Source organism: Carcharhinus amblyrhynchos, chromosome 20 (assembly GCF_965287045.1).
Source record: "Carcharhinus amblyrhynchos chromosome 20, sCarAmb.v2.hapA, whole genome shotgun sequence".
Taxonomy (NCBI): domain Eukaryota; kingdom Metazoa; phylum Chordata; class Chondrichthyes; order Carcharhiniformes; family Carcharhinidae; genus Carcharhinus; species Carcharhinus amblyrhynchos.
The window spans coordinates 48,908,256-48,929,713 of NC_137343.1; the positions used below are offsets into that span (position 1 = coordinate 48,908,256).

Below are 21,458 nucleotides of genomic sequence, written 5' to 3' on the forward strand. Positions count from 1 at the left end.
AAGTTGATGAGAGTTGTAGCAGACATGCTAAACTTTCTTAGTCTCCTGAGAAAGTAGAGGCATGGGTGGGCTTTCTTAACTATAGTGTCTGCATGACGGGGACCAGGACAGGTCGTTGGTGATCTGGACACCTAAAAACTTGAAGCTCTTGATCCTTTCTACTTCGTCCCCATTGATGTAGGCAAGGGCATGTTCTCTTTTACGCTTCCTGAAGTTGATGATCTCCTTCGTTTTGTAGACATTGAGGGAGAGATTATTGTCACTGCACCAGTTTACCACATTCTATATCTCATTCCTGTATTCTGTCTCGTTATTGTTTGAGATCTGAGCCACTACAGTGGTGTCGTCAGCAAACTTGATAATTGAATTGGAAGGGAATTTGGCCACGCAGGCATATGAGGAGTATCACAGGGGGTTGAGAACACAGTCTTGCGGGGCACCAGTGTTGAGGGTGATTGTGGAAGAGGTATTGTTGTCTTTCCTTAATGATTGTGGCCTGTGAGTTAGAGGTAAATGTGCAGAGTTACGGCAATATAACAGAGGGACAGGCCTGAGTGGGATTCTCTTTCAGAGAGTCGATGCAGACTTGATGGATTGAATGGCCTCTTTCTGCACTGTAGGGATTCTATGGTTCCATGATATTCTTATCATTCATCTTCTAAATCCTGATTTTGGGATTTGGATCCAAAATCTAAGGCAAACCGAGCATGTACATCTTTGAGCTTTTAAGCATTTAACAGTTTTGCTAAGAGATTTTTTATGTCCGTCTAAGCATCTGATAAATAATACAAATTATTTAATCTGATAAATAATCAAATAGTACCTCTGTGATGCACCTTGGGACTTTTTACTATTTTAAAGACATTATATTAATTCCTCCTCCTCGCCACCTTAGTGGACTACAAGCATATAGCGCCCTATTCCTTTAGTGGTCACCTAGACTTCTTGCAAAATTTTTGATCCTGCACAAAGGATTCAACTCCTTCAGAAAGTTCATTCACTTTCTGACTTGATCCTCTTTGCAGGCGGAAGATTTGCTTTATGGTACCAAATCAATTGCCTAGGATTTATGCCAGACCTTCTCTATCAATAAATGCTTGATTTACACAGTGTACTGGAGGAAAGGGACCACAATATTCTCACTGAAGGCTGCAGTCTGAAGTACTTAATGCATGCACCTCATGGAGTTTCAGTGCATTTGCTGCAGGGCTTCTTTGTTCTGAATTTTGTACTGATGTCAACCAGTGATTTTCACTGTTTGTAAGGATGGCTAATAAATATGTTTGCCAAGATTGCCTGCAGCCTAAGAGTTTAACAAAGTGCTACTTAAATCCTTTCCTCGGGGCAGTGCATGCAGCATGTATAGCTAGCTGATTGCTTACTATTGTCGTCTTCGGTGTATGACAGTTTAACAGTCAAATTCCCTTGCTGGATACTTTTTAAACTTTCCTTCTTCTGTCCATCACTACATCTTCTACGTTGCTAGCTAATGTTTTACCTTCATTTTCCTGATGTGAATCTGATCGATCTGATCCTACTCCTGGGATCTCATTCCCTTGCCACACTAGTTTAAGTACTCCCCAGCAGAACTAGCGAAAGCATCTCGCAAGGATATTGGTCCCTGCTCTTTCTGAATGTGGCCCATTCAGTTTGTACAGGTCCTGCCTTCTCCAGAACAGGCCCAGTGTCTCAAGAATCTGAATCTGTCCTGACTATATTATCTCTCCAGCAATATGTTCATTTGGTCTATCCTCTTAACCCTGCCTTCTCTTGCATTTTGCATACAGAACATAGAGCATTACAGCGCAGTACAGGCCCTTTGGCCCTCAATGTTGCGCCGACCAGTGGAACCAATCTAATGACCCACTAACCCAAACTATTCCAATGTTATTCATATGCCTATCCACTGACCATTTGAACGCCCTTAAAGTTGGCGAGTCCACAACTGCTGCAGGCAGGGCATTCCACGACCTTACTACCCTCTGAGTAAAGAACTTACCTCTGACATCCGTCGTATAATTACCCCCCCTTAATTTAAAGCTATGTCCCCTTGTGTTAGCCATCACCATCCGAGGTAAAAGGCTCTCACTGTCCACCCTATCCAATCCTTTGATCATCTTGTATGTCTCAATTAGGTCACCTCGTAACCTTCTTCTCGCTAACAAAAATAACTTCAAGTCCCTCAGCCTTTCCTCATAAGACCTTCCCACCATACCAGGCAACATCCTGGTAAACCTCCTCTGCACCCTTTCCAATGCCTTCACATCTTTTTTATAATGTGGCGATCAGAACTGTACGTAATACTCCCAAGTGCGGCCGCACCGGAGTTTTGTACAGTTGTAACATGACCTCATGGCTCCGAAATTCAATCCCTCTACCAATAAAAGCTAACACACCGTACGCCTTCTTAACAACCTTGCCTGGGCAATTTTCACACCGTCGGGTAGATGCCAGTGTTGTAGCTGTACCGAAACATCTATATTCATTGAAGTTTAGAAAAATACGAGAGGATCTCATTGAAGCATATAAAGTTCTGACAGGGCTGGACACACTGGACGCGGGAATGATGTTTCTCCTGGCTGAGGGTTTCTAAAACTGGGGACCACTATAGAACCCCTCCAATGCAAAAGGAAGCCATTCAGCCCATCGATTCTGCACTGCCTGTCTGAAAGAGCATCTTACACCCCCATGCACTTACCATGGCTAATCCACTTAGCTTGCATATCTTTGGACACTGTAGGGGAATTCAACATGGCCAATCCACCTAACCTGCACGTATTTGGACTGTGGGAGGAAACCAGAGCACACAAGGAAACCCACGCAGACACTAGGACAACATGAACTCCCCACAGACAGCCACCCGAGGTTGGAATCAAAGCAGGGACTCTGGTGCTGTGGGGCAGCAGTGCTAAGTACTGAGCCATCATGCTGCCTGTGAAGTAGGGACCGTGGCCTTGGGATATGCACCAGGCCACTTAGGACTGAAATGAGGAGAAACTTCTTCACTTAGAGGGTGGTGAGCCTGAGAAAATTCCTACGATTTAAGGATGTAGGGGCCTTTATGTCACAAAGTAGTTAAGAAAGATAGATTTTTAGACACTAAAGGCATCGCAGGGTATGGGGAGAGAGCTAGAGTATGAAGTTGACAGAAAATCAGCCATGATTATATTAAGTGACGGAGCAGGGTCAATGGGCTGAATGACTTTCCCCTATTTTCTATGTTTCTATGAATTGGCAAATTGCCTTTCTAAGCCTTCAATTTAAATGTTGAACTTGGATCACACGTGTAACACCTTATAAGTTTGTTAATTTTTTTGGACTGATCTTTCTGATATTTTGATTGCATAGGTTTGACTCGTGGGCAGGTATGGCTCTGGCCCGAGCCAGTCGTATCCAGGACAAGTTAAATTCGAATGAGTTGAAGAGCGATGGACCTATCTGGAAGCACTCGGTTGCAGTTTTGAATTGTTTCAAACGAGCACTCGAGATAGACAGTTCCAATCTGTCACTGTGGATTGAATATGGCTCCATGTCTTATGCACTGCACTCGTTTGCCTCCCGTCAGCTAAAACAGTGGAAAACAGAATTGCCATCAGAAGTCGTACAGCAGGTAGGAATCTAACACTGTCTGTACTAGTGTCACAAAGCCAGCAACGGAAGCAGTTTGGAGAAGGTTTCCCCAAATGAAACCTGCCAGTCTGGTATGTCTTATGATGGAAAGGCTAAGTGTGGACCCACTGAAGTTTAGAAGAATAAGGGGCAACTTGATTGATACATAGAAGATCCTGAGGAGTATTGACAGGATGGATGTGGAGTGGATGTTTCCTCTTGTGGGAGAATCTAAAACAATGGGTCACCCATTTAAAACAAATGAGGCAAAAATATTTTCTGATAGTCTTTGGAACTCTCTTCCTGAAAAGGTGGTGGAAACACAGTCTTGAATGTTTTTATGGAAGAGATGGATAGATTCTTGGGAAGCAAGGAGGTGATAAGTTATTGGGCATGGGCGGGATGCCAATTTGAAGTTACTATCAGATCAACTATGATCTTAAAAATGGCAGAGGGGCTGAATGGCTTACTTCTCCATGTTTGTTCAGAGAAGCATAACACCTCAATGGAGAAATTGAAACGCAAAGTTTCATATGTAAACAGCTTCATAGCTTTCTTTATAATAATTAGAAATAGGAGCAGGAATAAGCCAATCATCCCCTTCACTCTGCTTACCCACTCGAAAGATCATGGATGATCTGATTATGACCTTAACTCCTCTCTCCTGCGTGACCCGTAAGCGCCCCCAGTGTAAATCAAAAATCTGCCAGATTCAGTCTGGGATATGTTCCATGGCTCAGCCTCCACTGCTCTGTGTGGTAGAGAAACCAATGATTAATGATTCAGTGAGGGGAAAAAAGTTCCTCCTTATTTCAGCCTTAAATGTATGATCCTTTAGTTTAAAACTATGCCCCCGAGTTGTAGATTTCCTCCGAGAGGAATCATTCTCTCAGCATCTACCTCAGAATCTGATGTGTTTCAATAAGATCACATTTCATTCTTTCAAATTCCAATGAATTTAGTCTTAACCTTAATTTTTCATATTAACTCCTTCATCCCAGAAATCAAGCTAGTGAATCTTCCCTGAACCGCTTCCGATGCGAATACATCTCTCCTTGAGTAAGAAGACCAAATGAGTGGCACGGTAGCACAGCAGTTAGCAGTGCTGCTTCACAGCTCCAGGGACCTGGGTCCGATTCCTGGCTCGGGTCACTGACTGTGTGAAGTTTGCATGTCCTCCTCGTGTCTGCGTGGGTTTCCTCTGGGTGCTACGGTTTCCTCCCACAGTCCAAAGATGTGCAGGTTAGGTTGATTGGCCATGCTAAAATTGCCCCTTCGTGTCCTGAGATGCTTAGGTTAGAGGGATTAGCAGGTAAAATATGTCGGGATATGGGGCCTGGGTGGGATTGTGGTCGGTGCAGACTCGATGGGCCAAAGGGCCTCTTTCTGCACTGTAGGGTTCTATGATGATTCAAAGCTGTCCATAAGTACTCCAAGTACAACCATCTCTCCAATGTATGGTTGTAGCAAGGCATACTTGGTTTTTGTATTCCATCTCCATGGTGAAAGGCCAATATTTCATTTGCCTTCCTAACTGCTTGTTGTACCTGCATATGCTGATATTGTGATTCATGTATGAGGACACCCAGACCCCCTCTACCACAGCATCCTGTTGTTTCCACTTAAGTAATGTGCTTTCTCCCCCTCACTATGAAAGTTTGTCTACCAAATTTTGTTCCTGTGTTTACCCAAAGTTGCTGATCGGCAGTGAAATGGAGGCAGATATTTTCTATAAATCACTGACCTGGAGGGGGACTGCTGCCATCGCCCTGTTAATGTTCGACTGTTTGTAAATCTCCCTCCTTCTATGCTTGACAATGTCACACTTTGAGTTTGCATAATATATTTGATGCTGAAGCATGCTGACCTATTTTACTCAAGATGGTTTAGATGATTGCCTGAACCCCCCCCCCCCCCCCCAACACACACACACAGTGGCTTTTTATTTCTAGTTCAATGTTTCAAGTCCTTCAAATAACTGTTACACGTCTTATTTTGCGCTTATCAAACATGCATGTCACCAAGAAGACCTCATACCTAGTTCTTCCTGAATTTTTTAACCAGCAACCTGTCTGTTCATGTAAACAGTTATGTTATTTACTTCAAAGCCGTCCTGTTTATTTGAAAAATCTATTGATCCAAAATGCAAGAAAGGAATTTTTATTAACTTTTAATTCCCCAAGATGATTAACATGCACCTCTTCAGATTGTCCAACACCTCCAAACTCCATTAATGATGCCCCTGGAGTTAAAGGTGGGGGAGGGAATCTGCTCCTGGACTGTTTATAATTTGCACCTGGAGCATAAAATTCAGATGCAATAATTGAGCCTCCTTGTCAGGATAATGTAAGATCTGCATTGACCTATTGCAAGTTACTGAGTGCAGTGGTTTGCCAGCTGTGACCAGAATTTTACTTTGGACTAAATATTTAAGTGTGTAATGTCAGAGACACAATTTATATATGCAGTGTGATGCAAAAGCTGTGCGATTAGAAACAGAGATGAACCAAACCAAGCTGGAACATCATGTTAGTTCCAGGTATATAACATCCCATTTATCTACTAGGCCATAACACCATCCCCTAGCTAGATTACTTACTTGCTGCTGTACATGGTCCTTGGGGATAATTAATAATGGTGGACCTGAGCAGCACATCATTGTAAGGTATATCCAGATCCCAAATTGGCACATCTGTTACAACTATCCACGGTTTAAACCTCCTCTGACCTTGCAATGAGTGACTGAAATCCCAGGGCTGGGTAGTGCAGCTTGGCCACAATGTGACATGAGAAAGAAAGGAAGGAAAATGGGTTATTTCACTGGAGAAATGTCAGAAAGGGCACAAGATGCTTAAACCCTGAATACTGAACTCTCTAGTTTTCAATCTTCTAGCAAATCCATGGGGCTTTCTAATGTGGAAATGAATTGTTCATTTGCATTATCTGGGCAGTAATACAGGCTTTGCAGGTTAAATCAGGACAAGTTGGTACTTGCTACAATGTGCTGCCACCTGCATATTGCTGTGCAATTTTCATTTATCTGGAGTGAAATATTAGCAGAACGAAGGATCATCTAGACTCAACATTGCATCTATTCTATCTCCACAGATGCTGTCAGACCTGCTGAGATTTTCCAGTATTTTCTATTTTTGTTTCAGATTCCAGCATCTGCAGTATTTTGCTTTCCCCTCTAAGTTGTGTGCCTCCGCAAACACACTACAGTGCATTAAGTGCCACACACTTAATTATCACAGCTTCGTACACCCTGATAGTTAGATAAAGTTTGTTGCTATTCTAGCCCAACGAGCAAGGTACTGGTAGACCTCCCAAGTCAGGAAATTAACAAACAAGATCTGACATGATTAATCAGGTGGAGTTAGCAACTCAAATTTAGTCGTCTGCTCCTCGAGCCCAAAGCTATGTCAACTCTCTTCCCCAGTTTCCAGATGTTGTTTTCCCCCTTTAATATTCACTCACTCTATAGAGACACTGGGTAATTTTTCCATCCCGCCTGCCGTGGGAATCATAATGGGCAGAGATGCAAACGTCCATTGACCTCGGGCGGGATTTTCCAGTTTTGGGATGAGTGCAGCTGGAAAATCCTGCACACTGTGTCTTTCCTGCTTTCACTGTCCAGTTCACAAGCCAGCCTCCAGAGACAGTTGGAGGCTGGAGGCCTCTCCCTGATTAATGTTTGTTGATGTGAAGAACTTCCTCAGGATTCACAACAGTTGGAAATAAACACTCAAGCTGAGAAATAAAAGTTGCATTTTGTACATTTTCTATCAAATCAAAAGCAAACAGGTGATGTACATTACCTTGAATTCATTCTGCGCACGAATTGAAAACAATTTGAGGGAACATTGGTTTCAACATTGAGTTCTGTGCTCAATCATTTCCATTAAATACAAAAAATGGCAACACTTAACACTCCTTGCTGAATATATATTAACTGATCGGTATAGCCATCAGGTTCCCTTCTTATGATCTATTTTTCAACCTTGGCCAGTGTTTCTCAGTTAGAGGCATGCTAACTCCTCTTGTGACTCCACAAACTTTTAACAATGTTGCAAACCTATCATGAAAAATACCTTTCCATAAAGACTCCATAAATGTTTGGAAGGAGTTGTCAAGTGCAACAATAACATTAGGATGTAATTGAATGTTATGATGGGTAAGTTTGAAAGGGAATTGTTTAAATATTTGGAAAAACATCTGAATGGTGTTGTTAAATATGAACTTCTCTAGACACTGGACCAGACCCTCTCTTTCTCTGCTGTTTCCTTTACTATCAGTGTTATCCCAACATCTTCCCCTTCTATCATAATTTTCAGAAATAAATATTTTCCCTGCAATAACATGCTTCACTCTTTTTCTTATTCACGCTTCCAGTGTGAAAAAGAGTTTTTGTGGGTTGCAGTGCACGAGGTGGTTACAAAGGTGGGGAAAAGTGAGGGAAAGAAGTATTTTAAATTGAGTTATCATGGCTGTTGTAGAACAGTTAGTGCGATGTGTGAGTGGGACTTGGTTTGAGTCTGGCCATATAAATACTCACTGCAAGAACATGCCAAAGGCTGGGAAGTCTGCAGCTAGTAACTCACCCACTGAATCCTCAAAACCTGTCCACCATCTAAAATGTGGAAATGTTGGGTTGGACTGGGATAAGCGCAGTAAGAAGTCTCACAACACCAGGTTAAAGTCCAACAGGTTTATATGGTAGCACAAGCCACAAACTTTCAGAGCACTGCCCCTTCATCAGGTGAGTGAGGACTTGTGTTCACAAACAGGACACATAGACACAAACTCATTTTACAAGATATTGGTTGGAATGCGAGTCTTTACAGGTAATCAAGTCTTAAAGGTACAGACAATGTGAGTGGAGAGAGGATTAAGCACAGGTTAAAGAGATATGTTTTGATTCCAACCAGGACAGTTAGAGAGAGATTTTGCAAGCCCAGGCAAGTCATGGGGGTTACAGATAGTGTGACATGAACCCAAGATCCCAGTTGAGGCCGTCCTCATGTGTGCAGAACTTGGCTATTGGTTTCTGCTCAGCAATTCTGTGTTGTGAAGGCTGCCTTGGAGAACGCTTACCCGAAGGTCAGAGGCTGAATGCCTGTGACTGCTGAAGTGTTTGCTGTCGAGCAGTGTTCATTAATCTGTTGTTGTAGTGTCTGCCCAATGTACCATGTCTCAGGATATCCTTTCCTACAGTGTATCAGACAACATTGGCCGAGTTGCAAGAGTACGTACTGTGTACCTGGTGGATGGTGTTCTTACGTGAGACGATGGCATCTGTGTCGATAATCTGACACATCTTGCAGAGTTGCTGTGGCAAGGTTTGTGGTGTCATGGTCACTTCTGAAGGCTGGTAGTTTGCTGTGGACAATGGTCTGTTTGAGGTTGTGCGGTTGTTTGAAGGCAAGAGGTGGGGGTGTTGGAATGGCCTTGGTGAGATGTTCATCTTCATCAATGACATGTTGAAGGCTCCAGTGAAGATGTCGTAGCTTCTCTGCTCCAGGAAAGTACTGGACAACGAAGGGTACTCTGTCCGCTGTGTCCCGTGTTTATCTTCTGAGGAGGTTGGTGCGGTTTTTCGCTGTGGTGCATCAAAACTGTTGATCGATAAGTCGAGCGTCATATCCTGCTCTTATGAGAGCATCTTTCAGCATCTGGGAGGTGTCTATTGCGATCCTCCTCATCTGAGCAGATCACAAACTACCCAGCCTTCAGGAGAACAGTGACCACAACACCACACAACCCTGCTACAGCAACCTCTGCAGGACGTGCCGGATCATCGACATGGATGCCATTGTCTCACGTGGCAACTCCATCCACCGGGTACACGGTGGTGTTTTGAGAACACCACCCACCAGATATGCGGTACATACTCCTGTGACTCGGCTAACGGTGTCTACCTGATACACTGCAGGAAAGGATATCCCGAGGCATGGTATATTGGGAAGACTGTGCAGATGCTGTGACAAGATGAATGAACACCGTTTGACAATCACCAGGCAGGAGTGTTCTCTTCCTGTTGGGGAACACTTCAGCAGTGACGGGCATTCAGGCTCTGATGTTCGGGTAAGCGTTCTCCAAGGTGGCCTTCATGACACATGACAATACAGAATCGCTGAGCTGAAACTGATAGTAAGAAGTCTGACAACACCAGGTTTGTCAAACTTCTTACTGTGTTTACCCCAGTCCAACATCGGCATCTCCACTGATAGCCAAGTTCCGCACACGTGATGATGGCCTCAACCAGGATCTTGGGTTCATGTCACACTATCTGTAACTCCCACGACTTGCCTGGGCTTGCAAAATCCCACTAACTGTCTTGGCTGGAGACAATACATATCTCTTTAGCCTGTGCTTAACCCTCTCTCCACTCACATTGTCTATACCTTTAAGACTTGACTATCTATAAAGACTCGCATTCCAACCATTATCTTGTAATTTGCGTTTGTGTGTATATGTGCCCTGTTTGTGAACACAACTCCCACTCATCTAAAGGGGCAGAGCTCTGAAATCTTGTAGCTTGTGCTACCAAATAAACCTGTTGGACTTTAACCTGGTTTGTGAGAGTTCTTACTGCACCGTCTAAAAGTCACAGGTCAGGAGTGTGATGGAGTACTCCCACCTGTCTGAATGAGTGCAGTTCCCACAACACTCGAGAAGCTTGACATCATGTAGGACAATCAGCCTGTTTAATCAGCAACTTGCTGAGGCCCACTGAGCCAGTGGGCTGATGAATGGCAGATGGAGTTTAATTTAGACAAGTGCGAGGTGTGCATTTTGGTAGATTGAACCAGGGCAGGGCTTACTCATTTAATGGTAGGGCGTTGGGGAAAGTTACAGAACAAAGTGATCTAGAGGTAAATGTTCATAGCTCCTTGAAAGCGGAGTCAGAGGTGGACAGAGTGGTGAAGAAGGCATTCAGCATGCTTGGTTTCATCGGTCAGAACATTGAATACAGGAGTTGGGACGTCTTGTTGAAGTTGTACAAGTCATTGGTAAGGCCACACTTGGAATACTGTGTGCAATTCTGGTCACCTATTATAGAAAGGATATTATTGAACTAGAAAGAATGCAGAAAAGATTTACTAGGATGCTATGGGGACTTGATGTATTGAATTGTAAGGAGAGGCTGGATAGACTGGGACTTTTTTCTCTGGAGCGTAGGTGGCTGAGGGGTGATCTTATACTGGTCTATAAAATAATGAGGGGCACAGATCAGCTAGATAGTCAATATCTTTTCCCAAAGGCAGGGAGTCTAAAACTAGAGGACATAGGTTTAAAGTGAGAGGGGAGATGTCCAAAAGGGTCCAGACGGACAATGTTTTCAGAGGGTGGTGAGTGTTTGGAATAAGCTGCCAGAGGTAGTAGTAGAACAAACAAAGAACAAAGAACAACCCAGCACGGGAAACAGGCCCTTCGGCCCAACGAGCCCGTGCCGCCATTTCAACAAAGCATTTTCCTACACCTACCCTGCCCTGTGTGTATGTGAATGGTACCCCTACTGTAGCCAGATTCAGGGGAGAATAGTGTAGGGTCAATTTGGTACACCAATCAGCCTAAGAGCACATCTTTGGGGTGTGGGAGGAAACCGGATCCTTTTGAATCCCCTGCTAACTTTCCTTCTGTTCCTTTCTTGGGCCTTTGGTACAATTTTGTCTTTTAAAAAGCATTTAGATAGTTACATGGGTATGATGGGTATAGAGGGATATAAGCCAAATGTGGGCAATTAGGATTAGCTTAGGGGTTTTAAAAAAGAAAGGGCGGCATGGACAAGTTGGGCTGAAGGCCCTGTTTCCATGCTGGAAACCTCTATGACTGTATGGCTCCTTTGACAGCACCTTCCAAACTCTGAATCTTTGCCACCTAGAAGGATAAGGGCAACAGATGCATGGAAACACCACCGCCTGCAAGGTCTGGTCCAAACCACACTGTACCCTGACATGGAACTAAATTGGAATTCTTTTGCTGTTGTCGCATTTAAAACCCAGAACTTCCTCCCTAACTGCATTGTAGATATACCTACACCATATGGAATGCAACAGTTCACGTTGATGGCTCACCATTGTAATTAGGGTGATAGTCACATCTAATGAATAATTTTTTTTGACAGGAACTAACTGCCATTTTCTGCATGAACTAATGTTAACATACAGCAGGGAATTACAGACTGGCCTAAAGATCATTGGAACTGTTGTGTTTTAACATGACAAAGGCACGGGTGAGGTCTTTTGTGGCATTTAGGTTGCGATTAAAATGGAGGCAATCAGCATTATGCGGGTGTAAATAAGCATTTTTCTCATTTTACAAATTTGATTTAACCTTTTTGAAGAGATGAATAAAGTGGTGGCCAGGAGAATGTGAATGGCTGTTACTTGATATGAAGTGCTGGAAAGCATCTGAGAAAGCTTCTCATTAGAGATGGTTAGGTAAATTTGAGGCTTGTGGAATTGAAGATAAATTATTGACCTGGTTAGAAAATTAGCTGAGTGACATAGGTAATGTGGGGGCGATTGATAAGTAAGATTACCGATGACACCAATATTAGTAACAACAACAGAAAATGTTGGAGAAACTCAGTAGGTCTGACAGCATCTTTGGAGAGAGAATAGAGCCAATGTTTCGAGTATAGATGATGCTTTGTGAGCTCTGACGAAGGGTAATCCAGACTTGAAATGTTGGCTCTATTCTTTCTCCACAGATGCTATCAGATCTATTGAGTTTGTCCAGCATTTTCTATTTTGTTTCAGATTCTTACATCTGCAGTATTTTGCCTTTATCCAAGATTGGTAAGACAGTTAGTAGTGAAGAAGTTCGTAGTTTACAAGAAGATAGAGATGGGTTGGTTAGATGGTATTCAACCATGATAAGGGTGAGATGATACACTTCAGAAGAATTAACAGGACATGGAAATATTTAATGGATGGCAGGATGTTAGGCAGCTCAGAGGAACAGAGGGATCTTGTAGTACTTGTTCACAGATCCCTGTAGGTGGCAGAGCAGGTGAATAGGGCAGTTAAGAAGGCATATGGAACATTTGCCTTGATCAGTCGTGGTATGGAGTATAAGAGCAAGGAGATAATGTTGGAGCTGTATGGAATGTTGGTTGGGCCCCAGCTGGAGTACTGTGTGCAGTTCTGGTCACCTCATTATAGGAAGGATGTGATTGCACTAGAGTGAGGTACAGAGGAGGTTGACTAGGGTGTTGCCTGGGATGGAGCATTTGAGCTATAAGGAGAGCCTGGATAGGTTTGGATTGTTTTCTCTAGAACAGAGAAGGCTGGGTGGGAGGGGAGAGACATGATTGAAATGTGTAAGATTTATGATGGGTAAGGGCAGGGTGAATAGGGGGCAGCTGTTCCCCTTGGTTGAGGGGTCAGTCACAAGGGGGCATAGTTAGGCTGAGGGGCAGGAAATTCGGAGGGGATTTGAGAAAAAAAAACAATGTGAAGAGAATCTGGAATACAGTGTCTTGGAAGGTAATGGAGGCCAGAACCTTAACCAACTATTTGGATGATGCTCTTGAAATATCTTAACATTCGGGGATATGGGACAAGTCTGAAAAATGGGATAAGGATGACTTTAGTGGTAGTTACTGTTGGTGAAGACTCATTGGGGGTGAAGGGCTTTTTCTGCACTGCACAACTCTATGAAACAGTATAAATAAATGACTCATGATGGGTTAGAAAAGCATAGTTTCTGTGTTTGTCAATCTCACAAAGATAGGTAGGTGGCCTTGTAAGCAGTGTAGATGAAATGGAAAAATACAAAGTGATATTGATAGATTAGATGATTGGGCAAAACCGACAAATGGATAACAAAATTGGCAAAAAGGAGGTCATTTATCTTGGACCTAAAACAGGAGAATAGGGTGCTTTCTAAATGGTGAAAGCTAGAAATAATGGAGATCTGGGGGTGTGGGAATTCAGGTATAAAGATTGTGTGAAATATCATGGATAGAAATAATCAAAGGCCAATGGAATGCTAGCTTTAAAATCTTGAGGACTGGAATATATGAGGGCAGTTGTCATGCTTCAGCTGTGAGATCACACCTGGCGCTGTGAGTAATTCTGAGTACCACTTCTTGAGAATATATTAGTCTTGGAGGGAATGCATCATAGATTTTCTAGAATAATGCTTGAACTAAGAACTAGTGTGTGGTGAATCATTGGAATTCTCTACCCGAGAAGGCTGTGGAAGCTCAATCATTGAGACGTTGATAGATTTTTGGATATTAATGACATTGGGATATGGGAAAGTGGTGTTGAGGTAGATGATCAGCCATGATGTAATTAAATGGCACAGTAGGCATGTTGGACCAAATGGCTATCTCCTGCTGCTATGTTCCTTAGCAAATTAATTTATAAGGAGAGATTTCACAGGCTCAAGTTGTAATTCCTTGAATTTGAAAGGTTAGGGAGTGATTTGATCTACGTTTTCAAGATGAGAAAAATGGAAAGGATAGAGAGAAACTACTTCTGTCTTTTGGTTGTCCCGCATTAAGGGCACAGTCTTTAAAAAAAAAATAGAATCAGACGTTACAGGAGTGGTAAGGTTGTTGATTGTTGCATAAGGTTAAATCTTACGGGATCCAGGATGAGGGAGCCAATTGGGTACAAAATTAACTTGATGACAGGAGACAGAGGGTGGCTGAAGAGTGTTGTTTTTCAAACTGGAGGCCTGTGACCAGTGGTGTGCTTCAGGGATGGATACTGGGTCCACTGTTATTTGTTGTTTATATTAATGAGTTGGATGAGAATTTAAGAGGCATGGTTAGTAAGTTCGCAGATGGCACCAAGATTGTTAGCATAGTGGATGAAGAAGAAGGTTATCTAAGATTGCAACGGGATCTTGATCAATTGGTCCAGTGGGCTGATGAATGGCAGATGGAGTTTAATTTGGATAAATGCGAGGTGATGCATTTCGTTAGATGCAGGACTTACTCCAGGGCAGGACTCATTCAGTTAATGGTAGGGTGTTGGGGAAAGTTATAGAACAAAGAGATCTAGGGGTACAGGTTCATAGCTCTTTGAATGTGGAGTCACAAGTGGACAGGATGGTGAAGAAGGCAGTCAGCATGTTTGGTTTCATTGATCAGAACAAGGGACATCTTGTTGAAATTGTACAAGACATTGGTAAGGCCACACTTGGAATGCTATATGCAGTTCTGGTCACCCTATTATAGAAAGGATATTATTAAACTAGAAAGAGTGCAGAAAAGGTTTACTAGGATGCTACTGGGACTTGATGGTTTGAGTTATTGGGACTTTTTTCCCTGGAGGGTAGGAGACTTAGGGGTGATCTTATAAAGATCTATAAAATAATGAGAGGCACAGATAAAGTAGATAGTCAACATCTTTTCCCAATGGTAGAGGAGTCTAGAACTAGAGAGCATAGGTTTAAGGTGACAGGGGAGAGATACAAAAGGGCCCAGAGGGGCACTTTTTTTGCACACGGTGGCAAGTATCAGGAACGAGTTACCAGAGGTGGTAGTAGAGGCGAATACAATTTTGTCTTTTAAAAAGCATTTAGACAGTTACATGGATAAGATTGGCATAGAGGGATATGGACCAAATGTGGGCAATTGGGACTTAATAGGAAAAACTGGGCGGCATGGACAAGTTCGGCTTAATGACCTTTGTTCCATGCTGTAAACCTCTGACTGAGTGAAATTACATATAGCATGATGAAAGTTTCTTCCTCAAATGGATTGATTTTTGTCATCAAAAGGTATTGAGGGTAAAGGTAGATGTCAAGAATTAATTTGCAAATTGGCTATGATCTTATTAACTGATGGGTGAGTGGCTAAGTGGCATACTCTTATTCCTTTATTTCTGTGTCGTTTAGAAGCTCAGCCTGGATTTGAATACAACATCAAGATTGTGAACAGACTAGACATTCTAAGCTGCTTAATGCATGGGAGTAATCCTGTCGGGACATTCCTCAATCCACTGTACTACCAATGGTGTCTTGTCACTATGCCTGTTTGCCAGACTTTACCTGTCAAGGTTACTGTTACCTTTTGGATTTTTATGGTAGTTTTCTTGGCAGAATTGACAGCTCCTGTAAGTCATGCATGTCCAAAGCAAATAAATTTTATGTTATTAGAGCAGCTGACCTTTTGGGCAAACAGAAGCTTCAGTCAAGGCACAAGAATTATATAAATGACTCTTAACATATTTCACTTATTTTTGATTGACTCTAACCTTTTGTGCTGAATGCAGTCATTTAAAGTGAGTATGTGTCTAACCTCTTAACCTAGCATGCCCACATCTGCTGGACAGGCGAGTCCAAATGTACCTCCAGTTAAACCTTGGCTCCACAAATAGCATTCCCAGCTATTTCTTGGGTGCCTCTATTTTGTAAAAGGTATGGCTGTATAACTGTGCAAACTCTGAGTCTGTTTGACAGACAACGTTTACCACAGGTGCAACTTCTTCCCATGGGTGTTCATTGAAGTGTTCTGCTACTGCATCTTACAATCCTGCACTCGTGGTGCATGAAGGGGCAGTTAGTCACTTGCCATGCACATAATGAACAAGTCGTTCTGGCCTTGTATACAAAAGGAAACTCATTCATCATGTTCTTTGTGGAAAGGAACGTTGCTGGAGGGGCCAGATGCTGCAGTGTGCTCAACTACTTTCACGGACTGTTTATTGTTGTTCAGTTTTCACCTAACACTTCTGTCTTAACTGTGCCAACCCAGGCTGCAAAAATATTTAAAATCACTGCATGCACCAACATCCCCCCCCCCCCGCCGCCGCACTCACCAAGCTCACCCTGCCCGGGCCCAACGCCCACCCATGCCCCGTCCTGCGCTTGCCCCGCACATGCCAGACCCTTTTTTCGTCAGTATTCACACAGGAAAAAGACAATGTTGTTGAGGAGTATACTGAGATACAGGCTCTTAGACTAGATGAGATTGAGGTTCATGAGGAGGTGTTAGCAATTCTGGAAAGTGTGAAACTAGGTAAGTCCCCAGGGTCAGAAGGGATTTATCCTAGGATTCTCTGGGAACCTAGGGAGGAGATTGCAGAGCCTTTGGCTTTGATCTTTAGTTTGTCATTGTCTACAGGAATAGTGCTAAAAGACTGGAGGGTAGCAAATGTTGTCCCCTTGTTCAGGAAGGGGAGTAGAGACAACCCTGGTAATTATAGCTCAGTGAGTCTTAGTTCTATTGTGGGCAAAGTTTTGGAAAGGATTATAAGAGGATTTATAATCATATAGAGAGGAATAATTTGATTAGGGATAGTCAACACAGTTTTGTGAAGGGTAGGTCGTGCTTCACAAACCTTATTGAGTTCTTTTGAGGAGGTGACCAAAGAGATGGATGAGGGTAAAGCAGTTGATGTGGTGTACATGAATTTCAGTAAAGTGTTTGATAACGTTCCCATGGTAAGCTATTACAGAAGATAAGGATGCACGGGATTGAGGGTGAGTTAGCGGTTTGGATCAGGAATTGGCTAGCTGTAAGAAGACATAGGGTGGTGGTTGATAGGAAATGTTCATCCTGGAGTTCAGTTACTAGTGGTGTATAGCAAGGATCTGTTTTGGGCCATTGCTGTTTGTCATTTTTATAAATGACCTAGATGAGGGTGTAGAAGGAGGGTTTTGTAAATTTGCAGATGACGCTAAAGTCGGTGAAGTTGCGGACAGTGCGGATGGATGTTGCAGGTTACAGAAGGACATAGATAAGCTGCAGAGGTGGCAAATGGAGTTTAATGTGGAAAAGTGTGAGCTGATTCACTTTGGAAGGAGTAACAGGAATACAGAGTACTGGGCTAATGGTAAGTTATTTGGTAGTGTGGATGAGCAGAGAGATCTCGGTGTCTATGTGCATAGATCGCTCAAAGTTGACACCCAGGTTGATAGGGTTGTTAAGAATGCGTACAGTATGTTAGCTCTTATTGGTAGAAGGATTGAGTTTAGGAGCCATGAGGTCATGTTGCAGCTGTACGAAACTCTGGTGCGGCCGCACTTGAAGTATTGCGTACAGTTCTGCTCACCGCATTATAGGAAGAAAGCATTGGAAAGGGTGCAGAGGAGATTTACCAGGATGTTGCCTGGTATGGTGGGAAGGTCTTATGAGGAAAGGCTGAGGGACTTGAGGCTGTTTTTGTTAGGAAGGAAATTAAGGGGTGACTTAACAGAGGTATATAAGACAATCAGAGTATTAGATAGGGTGGACAGTGTGAGCTTTTTTTCCATGGTTGGAGATGGCTAACACGAGGGGACATGGCTTTAAATTGAGGGGTGATAGATATAGGACAGATGTCAGAGGTACGTTCTTTACTCAAAGTGGTAAGGGCATGGAATGCCCTGCCTGCAACAGTAGTGGACTCGCTAACCTTAAGGGCATTTAAATGGTTGTTGGATAAACATAATGAAGACATTGGAGTAGCATAGGTTAGATGGGCTTTAGGTTGTTGCACCGACCTGTGAAACCATCGAGGGATGAAGGGTCTGTATTGCACTGTTATGTTCTATTTAAGTTTAATAAAGGCAATATTGACACCATATGCAGTAACTTAAGTGCAAGACTTCGCATTTGAGCTGCTGGCCCAATTTTATACATTCCCAGCTCCATCAGGATAGCAGCTGATAGATTGCAGAAGAACCTTTGGATAGTCATGCTAACTATTCAGACGATGGAACACAATTGGGTGCAGTGTGCTGTGAGCTCGTTTGGACCTGTTATTTCTGGCAGAGGTTTTGTGGTTCTTATAAAATTCGGCCTTACGTCGTAACACACTGTTTAGAGAGAGATCCTGTATAATGGGTGGGTGTGGTTTTTACATGAGATGTGAAACTGAACCCCAGTCTGCCTCCTTGAGGGTTGATGAAAGATTTCATGGTGTTGTTCAAAACATAGCCAAGATCGTGTATCGGTGTCTTCAATATTTCTTGCTCAAACATAATTATTAAAGTGAATATTATCTGCTGTGTGTGGGATCTTGCTATGAGAAAATTAGCTGCCATGTTTCCCTGTAATCCAATAACAGCTATGGTTGGGTGTGAAGTGCATTGCAGTAACCTAAGCATGTGTCAGATGCTATATACATGCAAGTTTGTTTTTTTTTAAATGTTAGAGATGCACTTGCCAGCAGCGTCTACATCCCAGGAATGAATTAAACAAAATAATGTTCAGTTCACTTAAGCCCTGTGGAACAGTGAGAGGCCAGTGTGCCTCATACGCAGTTGTTCAGTGCCCCAAACACTCCTGCTGCGATTAATATGCCCATGTTCTTTTTTTCATTCATTGCTCATAGTGCAGTCTTATTAGCATTGAGGAAACCAAATGCAACTAATTAACTACTTTGCTGGATTGTTCCATTCTGTCTGTAAGTGTAATCTGAAGCAGTCTGCAGCTTGTCATTTCAGTTTTGTTCCACCTGCTCTCACCTATTAGCCCCCACCATGGCTGCCCACTATATGCACTCTGGTGTCACTCATTGGCCTAAACACTGTTCGACAGGACTTCAGTGGACTGAACATTAATTTTTTTAAAGTTCATTCCTGGGACGTGGGTATTGCTGGCTCAGACCAGTATTTACTGCACGTCCCTAATTTCCCTTGCAAAAATAATGGTGAGCTTGAACCATTGCAGTCTGTTTACTGTAAGTACACCTACAGTGCTTTTGGGGAGAGAATTCCAGGATATTGACTCAGCAACAATGAAGTCAGGATGGTGAGTGGAAGGGAACTTTTCAGATGGTGGCGTTCCCTCGTATCTGCTGATCTTGACTTTCTACATGCTATTGGTCATGAGTTTGGAAAGTGCTGCCTTAGGAGCCTTGGTAAGTTCCTACACTGCATCTTGTCGATGGCTCACACCATTATTACTGAGTGTCAGTGATGGAGGGAGTGAATGTATGTGGTCAAGCAGGTTACTTTGTCCTGGATGGCGTTGAGCTTCTTGAGTGTTGCTGGAACTTTTCTCATCCTCCAGCTTTGTGCTTGTAGATGGTGGACATGCTTTGGGGAGTTGGGACATGAGTTACTTGCCACAAGATTCCAAGTCTCTAACTTGCTGTTGTAGCTACAATGTTTGGCTAGTTCGGCTGAACTTTTTTAAAAATACATTCATGGGACATAGGTGTCACTGTCTGGCTAGCATTTATTGCCCATCCCTAGTGGTCCATGTGAGAGTCAATCACATTGCTGTGGTTCTGATGTCATGTGTATGCTAGACCAGGTAAAGATGACAGATTTCCTTCCCTAAAGGGACATTAGTGAACCAGATGGGTTTTCCTGACAATTGACAATGGTTTCATGGCCATTAGTAGATTCTTAATTACAGATATTTTTATTGAATTCAAATTCCACCACCTGACATGATGGGATTCGAACTTGGGTCCCCAGAACTAATGTTGAGTTTCTGGATTAATAGTCTAGTGATAATACCACTAGGCCAGTGCCTACTCTACCCTGGTCAGTGGGAACCCCCAAGATGTTGATGGATGGGATTTAGAGATTGTAGTGCCATTGAATGTCAAGAGGCACTGGTTATATTTCTGTTTTGTTGGAGATGGCCAATGCCTGGCACTTGTGTGGCATGAATGTTACGTGCCACTAGTCAGCTGAAACCTGAATATGGTAAGGTCCAACTACATTTGAACATGAACTACTTCAATATCTGGGGAACTGTAAACAGTGCTGAACAGTATGTAATCATCAGCGAAAGTCCCCACTTCTGACCTTATGATAGTTGGAACATCACCGATGAAGCAGCTGAAGTTGCTTGGGCTTAAGGCACAATCCTGAGGAGCTCCTGCAATTATGTCCTGAAGCTGAGATGATTGACCTCCAAGAACCACAACCATCTTCCTTTGTGCCATGTATGATACCACCCAGTGGAGAAGTATAAAATTATAGACTCCCTTTAGTGCAGAAGAGGCCATTTGGCCCATCGGGTCTACACCGACTCTGACACAGCATCTTGGCCAGACCCTCTCCCCACCTACTCCACACATTTACCCTACTAATCCATCTAACCTTCACATCTTTGGACCCTGAGGGGCAATTTAGCAAGATCAATCCACTTAATCAGTACATCTTTGGACTTTGGGAGGAAACTGGCACACACGGAGGAAACCCACGCAGACACATGGAGAGTGTGTAAACTCCACACAGACAATCACTCATAGCTGGAATTGAACCCAGGTCCCTGGTGCTGTGCGGCAGCAGTGCTAACCACTGTGCCGCCATGCTGCCCCTGATATCCATTGACTTCAGTTTTAGAACATAGAACACTACAGCACAAACAGGCCCTTCGGCCCACAAGTTGCGCCGATCACATCACCTACCAACCTACAGACCTATCTATAACCCTCAATCTCATTAAACCCCATATACTCATCCAGAAGTCTTTTAAAAGACCCCAGCGAGTTCGCCTCCGCCACCACTGACGGCAGCCGATTCCATTCACTCACCACCCTCTGAGTGAAAAACTTACCCCTAACATCACTTCTGAACCTCCCTCCCCGCACCTTAAATCTGTGTCCTCTCGTAGCGACCATTTCAACCCGGGGAAATAGCCTCTGAGAGTCCACCCTATCTATTCCTCTCAACATTTTGTAAACTTCTATCAGGTCGCCTCTCAACCTTCGTCTCTCCAGGGAAAAGAGTCCCAGCTCCCTCAACCTAACTTCATAAGGCATGCCTCCCAGTCCAGGCAACATCCTTGTAAATCTCCTCTGCACCCTTTCAATAGCTTCTACATCTTTCCTATAGTGAGGCGACCAGAACTGCGCACAATACTCCAAATGAGGCCTGACAAGGGTCTTATAAAGTTCCAGCATTACCTCCCGACTCCTAAACTCAATCCCTCGATT

The 21,458-nt window shown here is 43.2% G+C and overlaps 1 protein-coding gene across 2 annotated transcripts in view; it reads left to right on the forward strand.

Moving 5' to 3' along the window:
• cabin1 (calcineurin binding protein 1) overlaps positions 1 to 21,458 on the forward strand; it is a 464,629-nt gene that overhangs the window by 69,776 nt on the left and 373,395 nt on the right. For both annotated transcript variants that reach the window (XM_080208567.1, XM_080208568.1), the window contains exon 22: positions 3,349 to 3,610. In XM_080208567.1, coding sequence (XP_080064693.1) covers positions 3,349 to 3,610 — 262 coding nt within the window. The remainder of the gene's footprint in view (positions 1 to 3,348; positions 3,611 to 21,458) is intronic.